General features: G+C 41.7%; 1 protein-coding gene across 1 annotated transcript in view; it reads left to right on the top strand.

The window, feature by feature from the left end:
• The window catches only part of ANAPC1 (anaphase promoting complex subunit 1), a 42,589-nt gene extending 32,545 nt beyond the window's left edge, over positions 1-10,044 (top strand). Inside the window, exons 37-47 of the mRNA XM_067292875.1 lie at positions 17-210; positions 1,956-2,042; positions 2,531-2,648; positions 3,190-3,267; positions 3,733-3,800; positions 5,471-5,609; positions 6,120-6,206; positions 6,780-6,875; positions 7,209-7,407; positions 8,511-8,645; positions 9,682-10,044. Of these exons, the coding sequence (XP_067148976.1) occupies positions 17-210; positions 1,956-2,042; positions 2,531-2,648; positions 3,190-3,267; positions 3,733-3,800; positions 5,471-5,609; positions 6,120-6,206; positions 6,780-6,875; positions 7,209-7,407; positions 8,511-8,645; positions 9,682-9,797 (1,317 nt within the window). The 3' untranslated portion in view covers positions 9,798-10,044. The remainder of the gene's footprint in view (positions 1-16; positions 211-1,955; positions 2,043-2,530; positions 2,649-3,189; positions 3,268-3,732; positions 3,801-5,470; positions 5,610-6,119; positions 6,207-6,779; positions 6,876-7,208; positions 7,408-8,510; positions 8,646-9,681) is intronic.
• Positions 10,045-12,088: the final 2,044 nt, after the last annotated feature.

Raw genomic sequence — 12,088 nt, forward strand, 5'->3', positions numbered from 1 at the left:
CCTAATCTACTTGAAGACAGGTCACTATAATCTCGAAACATGCTTGAGCGTCTTGTTGCTGTCTCTCGCAATGGTGATGGCAGGCTCTGGAAACCTGAAAGTCCTTCAGCTTTGCCGTTTCATGCACAAGAAGACAGGCGGAGAGATGAACTATGGGTTCCACCTGGCTCACCACATGGCTTTGGGGCTTCTCTTTCTGGGAGGAGGAAGGTAACTTGCCATTTTCAAAGACAATTTTTTTCATCTTCCATCTCTCCTGTGGAAGCTGGAGCAATGTGCAGAAAAGCATGCAAGTTCTTGAGATCCAAAGAGTAAGTTAGAGAGAAGATAACTCATGGGCAAGTGACAGAAACATTTTCTGGAGGAGGAGGATTTGCATGTCTTTGACTCTGCTTTGGGTCCAAGGGACTTTTTTCCTCTTTTTCTGTACTCATACCTACATTTACTGCTTTTGATATTTCGGTATCAGGTTTTTGATCTTTTATTTGTCACCTCGTGTTTAATAATGTCTGCACAGTGAACCTCCTCATATTTGGGCTCCTGGAGACTGGATAGTCTCTTAGAATTTAGAAAGCTGATGACACAAACAGCAGAAACTGTCACAGCTATTAGCAGCTTGTTTTCTTGTCAAAGCTCAGCTTGTGCACACAACAGTTTTGGATCAGATTTTTAGCAGTTACTATCATTTGAATATCTTTATATATTATAAAGTAGAGGAGGACAAAGCCATGACAGTCTAGTAAGTGCAGTGCTTTGAAGTGGCATGCATAAATGTACCAAAGAAAGCATGACAGCTACCCAGTGTTGGGATTGGGAGGAGGAGCTGTGCTTGGGTTCACCCTGGGAGAGAGACCTATCCCTTTCCTCCATTTGTTTCTTTGTTTGCTTAAATTGCTCCTTCTTTTAGCTCTCCTTTCTGCCAAGATGACCTGATAAAACTTAATAAGATGAGTAAGCAAAAACCACTTGCTTTCAATGGCTCCATTCCTCTAGGCATTCTTCTCTGGACAGATTCATTTACATCATTCTCATCTTTCTTTTTCCCCCCCCTTTGTCTCGATGTTCATCACTCACCCCCTCTTAAGCATTCTTTGAATGCACTATCCTCTGCCTTCCTGCCGCACTCCAGTTGGCCAGAATTTTCTATCTTCTGCTTAATTCTTTGTTCGGCTTAGTTTCCTTAAATGCATACTCTAGCATGAAGCTTCATAGAGCTACATGACAGATAGCTCATGCAATATGGATTTTTCTGTTGGCCATCTTTCTGGTGGCAGGTTCCTTTCTTTTGTCCTTCCATTGACTGGAACAGAGCCTTTTACTTCTAGTAGCTGCAGTTGGAGAACACAGGACATTTCATTCTTTCTGAATTAATAAAAGTGAGAATTTGGCAGCTACCTCTGTTTCATCTCTTCTTGATGCTGACATGGCTTTACCATCATCTTTCATTATAGATTAGGCACACTCATCTCCTCGGGTTGTTACTGTTTGAAGTGTGCTGCCTTTCTAGCTATATTGTTCCCTGCTTTGCAACAGACAAAGACAAACATTGATGCCAAAGTAATTTCCATTTTGTCCAGGCCTTAAAAAAAACAAAAAACAAAAAAAGCCCACCAAAAAACTCTGTGTGTGGCAGCTTGGAAACTGGAAGATCTAGACTTTGTTTTTTTTTTAATATATAGTTGCATAGAGATGTTTTTTATTCCAAATGCAAATCTTACTGTCTTTTAGATACTGCATTACTTAGAAGTGGCATAGGAATGTTTCTGGCTTGTGTTCTTTTCCCACTGCTACATGTTCATTTTGCCTACTGTAGGAACGCATCTGGAAATTCATTGCAATTCTGCACTTTGCTACTATCCTTCCCTTCTGTGGGACGCAAAAATATTTTGAACACCTGTGGTAGAGTTGCCAGTATTTGTTAGCACTGAAAACTAATAGAAAATGTTTTTCTGTAGATACTCACTGAGCACTTCAAATTCTTCAATTGCCGCTCTCCTTTGCGCACTGTACCCTCATTTCCCCGTTCACAGCACGGACAATCGGTAAGGGTTTTCTATGGTTTGTATTTTCTTAATTTAAGCTAAATCATTTTCTTGCAAAAGAAGTTATCTACAGACAAATGATCTAGAACTTTTACCTAGGCACCCTGTAAATAAATTTTTTGGAGGCTTTCCAAAAAACCTGTGACAACCAGAAGAAATAAGTGAAGATTTAGGATGGTGATAGTGATCCTTGATCAGTGAAGAAATGCAAGCAGATTTCTTGAGGCTCTGCTCTATGCTACTGTGACATAGCTATTCCAGCAAAAAAGTTTACTTGCAAGATCTGTCCATTTATGGCTCTTAATCAGTTTTAAATATGTGATTCATGAAGTCTTGTCCTGTTAGCTAAAGTGCCTATGCTAATAAATCAAAAAAAACAACTACCTTACTACAAGTTTCACACTAGCTTGTTTGACAACTGTATTTGGCTATTGAGCTATGTGCAGTTTGGTATCCAAAGGTGCTGAGTTCCTTATTCCCACACACAGGTACCATCTTCAGGCCTTGCGTCACTTGTACGTGCTGGCAGCAGAACCTAGACTCTTGACACCTGTTGATGTGGATTCGAACACTCCTTGTTACGCGCTGATAGAGGTTACATACAAGGTAATGTGTCTGGGAGGGGGGAAAAAGAGAGAAGGCCTTTGAGAAGGTGTGGGAGACGACTGAAAATGCTGATATACCAAAGGCATGCTGTTTTCATTGTTGTGGCCAGCAGTCTTGGGTTTATTTTCAAGTTGTGGTGGAGACGAGACAAACTCTGTAGGCAAATAATTGAAGGGGTGTGCTCAGCCCACTCACACATTGTATGTGCTTTGATGACACCTTGAGAGCAGAACATGGGACAAGTAAAAGGCACCACAAAGTCTTCAGACAGTCAAGTGTGTAAAAACTGAGCCAGGGTCACAGTTCTCATCTTTCTGAAGAGGGAGAACTTTTCAAAGGCACAGAGGTGGTTGGAACTGGCAGTGGTTTTGACAGCCTTTCCCTAATTCTGCCCAAAACTGGCCATGTATTTAACCAGAACCCAGGAATAGAAACTGACTCACTTCTGCCAGTTTAATTGTTGTAAATGAGGTGCACATTTTCTTTTTCTTCACATTGAAATGAGCTTTACTAATATGTGAATGTTGGTGGCATTTTAAAGGGCACACAGTGGTATGCAGAAGCCACGGAGGAATTGATGGCACCCACCCTTCTTCCAGAGCTTCACTTACTGAAGCAGGTAAAGGAAGTCTACACTGTAATGAGAAATTTAATTGCCCAGATTCTGTGCCACACTCACTGCAAGAAGAGAGACTTAAGTGACTTTTCTTTGATTCCCAGTCTAACCTCAGACAGATCACTGTTCAACCTTAGCCAGATTCTGGGCAACTCTATGCTATGGTAATGGCTCTGAGGACAATTCCATCGCTATGGGATGCGTAGGCTAACTTTTTTCATGCGCCGCTCCTTGGACTTGAGTGTCTTGCTTTTAAGATCTGATGTAGGGGGGAATTCCCTATGCTGGAGAACTTCACTGTAGGAGAAACAAAGCTGGGTTCTCTTTCTTCTGAATTTTCAGGCCAGGTAGTACTATAAAGGGGCACGTGTCCTTCTGAGGGCATAGAAAGAACTTTAGACTTACCTAGAAAATTCTTGATTTTATGATTCTGGTTATATCTAGTAATAAAAATGCTTACATTGACAGATCAGAGTGAAGGGACCACGGTACTGGGAATTATTAATAGATTTAAGCAAGGGGACACACCATCTCAAGTAAGTATTCTTTATATTACTTAACTGGTTAATGACCTTGTAGGGTGTTTTTTTTCTTTTTTTTTTAACCTCCTGTAGTTGTAACACCTACGGTTTGGAAAGAATTCGAGTTTTGATTGGTTCACTGTTGTGCATTTGGCAGCACTTTAAGGTGAAGAAAGAAACTGCGTTGGTTTCACCTGTTGTTGTGAATTATTCATGCAAAAACAGGATGGGGGAAAACTTGATAGTAAAAACCACAAATATTGGCAGCGGGATTGAGCAGTACCAGAAACTACCTTAACCTCATGGTTTTAGTTTTGAGTTGAGTTGATGTGATGTCATATTTCCCAGGCTGTTGATACACGAGTTAGCTAACTGTTACTGCTTTGTGAAATATTATTTTTCTGATGTTACAAGAAGTATACAAAGCCCTACTTAATGCATGTTAACTAACGTTTTAACTCACCATTGGGCAACTGTGAAAAACAGAAATCTTACCGGAATACAGTTTCAGTAGGTAAAATAATTCTCACCTTTGTGCTTAACAGCTTACAATGTAACTTGTCACTGTGAATAGTATAGAAGAAGCCAGCTGCATTTTTCGTCAGTAATATAATTATTCTGATTACTTTAAGTGGCTCTATTGAGATTAGATTAAGCACTGCAAGGCAGCATGCATTGGTCCATGCCTTTAAAGATAACTAACAGAGAACTGCTGCAGAGTGCAGAGTTGCCTGGATCAGAAGGCACGTACTGATTCCTCTACTGCACCATAGCTGGCAGAAACCCGCTTTTCTCCTTCTGGATTGAGTCTTTCTTTTAGACTGATCATGTTTTGGAACTTGTCTGTCTCAAAAGCCTTTTCATGCTGCTGCAGCAGAAAGCGACATGGGTGATCAGGGAACTTGCCTCCTTTGGCATTCACCTCTTCCCTTGGACTCCAGATGCTTTGAATCTGTCAGCTCTCCCTCACATCAGAAGGCTGATATGTTTTCCTGTCCCCAGACCTTTAAAATGGTAGAGACCTGACTGGCTGGTGGTGTTCTGGAGATATGTGCATGTGTGGGAGAAATATTTTTTTTCCTTTTTTACTACATGTGAATTGCTGCTATGTTGTTATGCTAAGTAGTTAGTTTCAGTACAGGTAATGTAGTTATTTTAAGGACACCCATGGGCCTGAAGTTAATTGCACAGTTGATATCATTCTAAATCAGATAAAACATGCAACTGCTTTGCAGTAGCATTACTTTAAACTGTTGCACGCTTCTGTTTGTAGGCCTGGTTAAGAATGTCAGGTTTCTTTGCATCGAGGAAGGACTTCTTCACCATCACAGTATGCCCTTAAAGCTGTGGATACTTATACAGCTTATGTGGTTGTCCTTGGTGGTGGGAGCTCATCCTTTAACAATCTAGCGAGAGCCTGCAGTGGCTCCAGAAGGTTATATTCCTTGTATCAGTATGGCTCACCCCTTTTTCCTTTCCCGTTGTCTGCCACCACGTCATCATTTGAGAGCAACCTGCCCCGGAAGAAAGCAAGATTTCTATGTATGTACATGTGGGACAGGGTTTAAATAATCAGGGCAAGGGATATTATCACATATGGCTGTTGCATTTCATGCATCTTTTACAGGTCTGCCTCGCTGTATGTAAGTACCAATGTGAAGTAAGCATAGTTGTTCTCATTTCAGGTCGATTCTTTCTAAGGGTGGCATCTTGTATGTGAAACTGAGAGCTGGGCAGCTCTCGTACAAGGAGGACCCAATGGGCTGGCGCAGTCTCTTAGCACAGACTGTTACTCACCGAAACTCTGAAGCTCGAGCATTCAAGGTATTGCTCCCAAACTGGTTTTCTAGCTGGAGCAGAGCAGCAGTGAGACCTCTGCTTACACAAGCAATATGGCATATAGCAGTGAACATTGGTAAATCTTTGTTAAAAAGAGCTTTAGCAGTGAAGTGAGGTGCACCCAAGGCCAGACTGGCAGGGAAATGGGAATGACACCTCTGGAATGGTTAAGTGACGCACAACAGCTTATACTATATTTTTCAGCTCTGCCACGTGATTAGGAGTATTGAAGTTATTTACTTGACTTCAGGGAAAGGAAATCTGGTGGCTTTCATAGGACATGGGATGAGCTTGGCCTAAGAGCCACCATGTGCATGTGCATTTGTTGTGGGCAGACAGAAGTGTCGGACTGACTTTACCCATGATGTGCTTTCTGTAGGTTGCAATGTTCTCATTTGCGTGCTGGGGAAGAAAAGGGTGGATGTAAATTGCTATTTCATTTGTGCAGTAAAACCAAAAAGTTAATTTTAAGAGTATGTTTTAATCTGTTTTTAGCCAGAAGCAATTTCAGCTTTCACTTCCGATCCTGCTCTGTTTTCGTTTGCTGATTATTTTTGCAAACCAACTGTGAACATGGGCCAGGTATGATGCCTAGAGGTGGACTAACATGGTTTCTTGTTTTCATAAATAAAAAGTAGGAAAATCTATGTTAAACTGCAAGGAGCAGAGTTCAGTAATACAGTCCTTCAGGTAGTGGGGACAGGGAATATTGTAAGGGATGTTCTGTAATACAAAAGAGGCAAAACAGTGTTGACCCTACCGTTTTTTTTCCATTGTTTACATCATAGTTTCTGCTAGTTGTGTTAGAAAATACACCAGTTGTATTCATTGCAGAATGTGTTTAATGAATGCTGAGAGTCCTCTTTAGTGTCCTGAAGAGTTAGGTGAAATCACAGCAGAAGTGTTGGGTTTTTGCATGGAGAACTGTTTCTCTGTGCAAAATGACTTAAGGGAGGGAGTAAAATCTAACCACATCTTGACTAGTTTTAATAAGCACGAGAACTAAAGCAAGCTGTGTACCATTATTAGCTGTCATTAATTTATGTAATGTCAGTGCATGGGTTAACTTTAATGGAAGGAAATGTGTGCAACATAAGAACCTGTAATAAATTGTACCTAGCATGTGCACTTTGTAAAACATGTGTCTTTTATCAGAAACAGGAAATCCTGGATCTTTTCTCTTCAATTCTTTATGAGTGTGTTACTCAAGAAAATCCAGAGATGCTGCCCACGTACATAGCAATAGATCAGGTGAAGTAACTACTATTTTGTTTAATAGCCATACTTTGGTGGAAGACTGTTGTTAGTTGCACGCGCTTTTACAAGCATCAGGAAGGAAGAGCAATAAGCATATTAATGAGCTTGCAGGGAGACAGCAGAGATTTTAAAGCAAGGTCTGAGGTAATGAAGAGTGAAACTACCCAAGAAACATTAGTCGACAGTTTTTCTCAGTAGGCACTCAGAAGGGGAGTGCTTGGAGTGTGTTCTCGAGCATGTTCATTCACTTCGCGTTTATGACAGCAACATTTGTTTCCTCCTATAGTTCACATTCTAACAGTCGCTTTGTATTTCCCCTCTGCTTAGGCTGTGAGGCGATTAGAAAGAAGAGAAATGTCAGAGACATTTGAACTGTGGCAGATAAAGCTGGTGTTAGAATTTTTCAGTTCCCGAAGTCACCAGGAGAGGATGAGCAGTAATCCAAACCGAGGGCTTTTCATGAACTCTGAATTTCTGCCTGTGATGAAGTGCACTATTGATAACGCTTTGGATCAATGGCTTCAAGGTATAGAGAACGTTAATACTACAGCCATGGGTGCAATTCATCATTCTTGTCCTTCTGCCAGTCCAGGTGCACTTTTACCTCAAAATACTGCCAAATGATAACTGAAGGCAAAGCACTTGTATGTTAGCATAAAACAACTTGTCTGCCTTTTTAGCCTTATGATCACATGTCACATACCTGAGCAAAACAAGATTCTGTTTTTAGAACTGAAGGGAAAACTTATATAAGACAATTTACATAAGAGATCTGAAGTCATGTCCATATACTGCTTCTTTGTAACTCTCTTTCGTATTTTGCCTACCTGCTGTTTGTTTAGGTTTTCTTTAACTTGCTACTGGAAGCCAGTCAAGGGAAAGAATAGAATACACTATACACTTTTTAATCTGTTTATCTAATCGTTGGCCAGATAGAATCAATAATGTAAGCTTTGGTTACGGATTTCAAAGCAGTCAGTCCTTCACTTTTTTTTGTGCAAGTCTTAATCTCTTAAATATTTCCATGAATACAGGCAGCTTTAAAAGCTCAAGTGTTCTCTTAAGGCCAGTCCTACTGTAGTTTTAAAATCTCCAAAATCTAGTGATGTATGTCCTTTTTAGTAAGAAAGTAGTAATACAGTGTGTACTGTTCAGTATTATTCTGAGTACTTCTGTGTGTGTATTTGTATGAAGGCATCTATCTCATCTTGTACAGCTGAGTGAAAAATTAAGACAGTCATACATGGGACAACCAACATTAAGTTTTCGGTGTAGTGGTTTGGGTGTGAGGTATTCATTGAAGAATTGTTTGATGGCTCTGTTGGGTGGAAAGTTGAGTTAATGTGAAAGGTTATTATGTTTCGTAGGGAAAGCTTTTCTAATGTTGCACTGGGAGAATTTTCTAGGCGCAGAAGTGAAGGGGTGACCACAGCAGAGAAGGGGATTAGGCTGAAAAGTGGCCACAGCAGAAGGAAGAAAGTTTGCAAACCAACCCTCAGCCCACCTTGTATGGGGAGATGGAGACCCTTTTCAGCAGGCTCTTCCTGTGGCACAGAAAAATTATGTCTCACCTTTGTTTCATCCCACAAATGCTGCCTAAGCTTCACCAGGTTGTCTTATATGTTACAGCTGGAGGGGACATCTCTTTGCATTCCTACTTAAGTGGGCAGCCTACGGAAGAATCCCAACTGAGCATGCTGGCTTGCTTCCTCATTTACCACTCGGTCCCAACACCAAGCCAGCTGGCAGCTGGAGGCTTAGAAGGTAGGGTTGGAGTGCGACACAGCACGCTGAACTGACGTGGACACACATTTTGTGGGGGTTCTGCTGTATATTAAGAGGAGTGTATCCTGTACATTATCTGGCAATGTACATTTCCTCTGAAAGCTGTTCCATCATTTTTTTTTTTCCTCTTTGTGAATGGTATTGACATATAAGGTAGACACTTTAAGTAGGACTAAGGAAGCCAGAATTAGCTAATATAAAAGCATCTTGGCCTTTTACTAACCTACAAGTAATAATGTTCCTAAAGGGCAGCAAGACCAGATGAGAAAGGCTGTGACAGGGGAAAGCAACGTTTTTTGTTATGTTAGCCTTATCCTGAATGTCATTAAGTCTTTTTGCTTTAAGAACCTAGTCAGTGTGATCACCTGTTCTTCTAGGTTTCTAATGGTAAACTGATCTGGAAGCTGTGGAAATTCTGAGCCCTTTCATTTGGCAGCTTTTCTTTTGCCCTCCATCAGCCCAACCTGAGGATATACTACTCCTTGTTTGCTTGCCTAAGGACTGACTTGGTTTCTCAGGTTGTAAAAGAAATGCAGCTAGGCTTTGATTTGGGGAACTCTGTGGCATCCCTAGGGGAATGAAATGAATACTGCCTCAGTGGTGAATGAGAGGAATCTATTGCTGAAGCCTTACTAGAGGCCACAGCCCTCTGGCCCAGGAGGCTGTGCAGGCCATGCCACCCTGGGCTTTTCTTGGATAATTTTGGGTCAGGTGCCTGGGCATCTAATCAGGTCAAAAGACCTCTATCCTGTTTTGCTGTGTCCTCTCTATCTGTTATGAGCCTCTATTCTGGGAGTTCCTGCCATCCTAAACGAATTTGGGGTTTCTTTAAATTCTGCTTGGCTAGGCAGTAAAATTTCATTAATGCAGTGTTGCAACAAAGTGAGTAGCAAGGAGCACATCTCTAGAAATACAAACCTGAGCACTGGCTGACTCTCCGTGCTCTGTTGATAACTCTTACTGGGCAAGTGTAACACCAATAAGTCATCATTTTCTTTTTCTTTAATCTCTTTAGGAAGTACGAACTTCTCTGAGCTGCTTTTGAAGTTCAAGCAGTTGAATATGCCAGTTCGTGCGCTGCTAAGGCTTGCTCCTCTGTTGCTTAGAAATCCACAGTCCATGGTGCTGTAGTTATGCCAGCATGGAAACTCACAGCATTCGTTTTACATGCAGTGGCTGAACGACAGAGCCAGCTGTGCTTTGATTCATGTTATTTGAAAGACAGACAGGTAAAATGTGCTTTAATTTTGTAACTTCCCAAACAACAAAAACTTGTCCCTAGATGTGGTGACTGTGAGCAGGAGTTATTTATAAATTGTTACAATGAATTAGAAATGTGTAAAAGTGAACTAATAATAAATTTACTTTTGTAACTAAAGCTTGTTTACAAATATGTCTTTTGTGGTGAATTCTGAAAAGACCTTGGCTGGGAACCATATAATTTCCTTGTTTTTATAACTTCTTTGCCTGTGGTGTATCTTAATCTGCTTCTATGAGGTACTGTAGATTTTAGAAGATAGGCAGCCTGGAGGAAGCCAAACTTGCTTTTCCTCTGGGATATCAGGCTGGAAAGGAAAGCAAACTGCCTGCCATGCTGCTCGGCTTGTGCCAAGTAATGCCTTTCAAGAGCTGGCATGATCCTTCCATCTCATTCACGTGACTTTTCTGTCTCAGACAGGCTACTGGGTGTCTCTTGCGTAAGTGTTCTTACTCTGTAAGTATAAATTGTTCTGCTCTGGCTCTTCTGCCACATACTCACTATTGCACTGTTTATGTCCTTTTTTTTTTATTATTTTTCTAATCTTTGTTCTGCAATTAGTCAGTGGCTGCTGAGAAAACACCTGCCTCCACAGTGTTACGTTATGTCTGGGCAAGAACTGAAACTAGTCACAGACAATTTAAATAATTGGGCATTCGTTTGCGTTTCCTTAATCTCTGCTAGAATGCCTTATGCATCTCCCCAGAGCTTTCCCCAGAGCACTGAACTTGGAACATAGCTCGCTCTATATTTGTTCTGGGCAGGCAAAGCACTTAATTTTTCATAAAACAGGTGGAGTTACTCCAATAAAAGCAGTCAGCGGTGGAATTAGTTACTACTAGAAAAGCAGCCACAGCCAAGTTGTTGGACTTCGCCTATTCTGAAATTTCAGATTTGATCTTATTCTGTGGGACTTGCGCAGATCTTGGTCCCCTTTTTCCAAACCCTCAAGGAGGGGAACCAAACAGTTGAGGGGAGGGGGGAAATGTAAGGAGGAAGAAGAAAAATAAGAGTGATTATGAAAAAAGCAAAAGTAGAAATTTTTTACAAACTTTTAAAACATTATTAAAAATGTTTGATGTGTTTATTAAGCAAGGTTTGCAGTGGTTCAAGGCCTTCTTGAAGAAAGAACCTGAGATCCGTTACCAGGTCTGCCCATGACAGCCATGTGGAACCCATGGCAAATCCCCTTTTATTTGAACTGTTCAGAAGTTGATTTAATTTCCTTGGGCACCCATCCTAGGAAAGTCAATCCTTTGTTTCAGGAGAGGTTAAGTCTTTAACCAGCATGATGGGCGAAGTACAGAGTTCAAATGCAAGCGCTTTAGGTCATAGCTCAGATGCTTGTGCCTTTAGCTAATCTGTTTTTTGAATTGCGTGCCCCCCCCCCCCTCCCCCCCTGCCCCCAGCAATGGGAATTGAGCAAATGGGTTTTCACTCTGCGTGCGCTAGCTGAAGCAAGCGACCTGGGCATGAGGGTCTCCCAGGTTCTGCTTCTGGCCCATGATCATGGTCTCTGGGTCAGAAGAGAGGTTACAAAGAAGGATGAGCCTGACACATACCACATTCATGGGTGGAACAGCAAGTGCTGGAGGAAATCAGGTGTGTCCTAGGGGCACTTTCTGCACAGAGTGTGTGAGAAGATGCCTCAGTCCACGCTGGCAAGAACTTGCATGCCAGATTTTGGAAGGGAGCAGGAGCAGCTAGCAGGACCCCTCAGACAGCTGGAACCCAGGGACATTGGCAACGGGCACAAACTGAAACACAGGAAATTCCATCTGACTGTAAGAAAGCTGGTTTTCACTGTGGGGGTGGTTGAATGCTGGAACAGGTTGCCCAGAGAGGGTGTGGAGTCTCCATCCTTGGAGACGCTCCAAACCTGACTGGACAACCTGCTCTGGCTAAAAGAAAAACAGGAGAAAAAGAAAACCCTTCTATAAAGATGTTTTCTTTGCTGTCTGAATTAAATAAAAACATTTACTCAGAAGAAATATGGAAAATCCACTTCTGTCACATGGAGTCATGAGACCTAGCCACGCAGTCCTGGATTTACACATCCCCTGTATTAGACCACGGTCACCCGAGCTACCCAGATGAGTGCTGTTACCTGTTTGCCAGGCTAGGGATGGACCTGTAGTCTTCCGCTTGGATTACAGTTATGTGC

This window comes from Apteryx mantelli, chromosome 3 (genome assembly GCF_036417845.1).
Source record: "Apteryx mantelli isolate bAptMan1 chromosome 3, bAptMan1.hap1, whole genome shotgun sequence".
NCBI lineage: Eukaryota > Metazoa > Chordata > Aves > Apterygiformes > Apterygidae > Apteryx > Apteryx mantelli.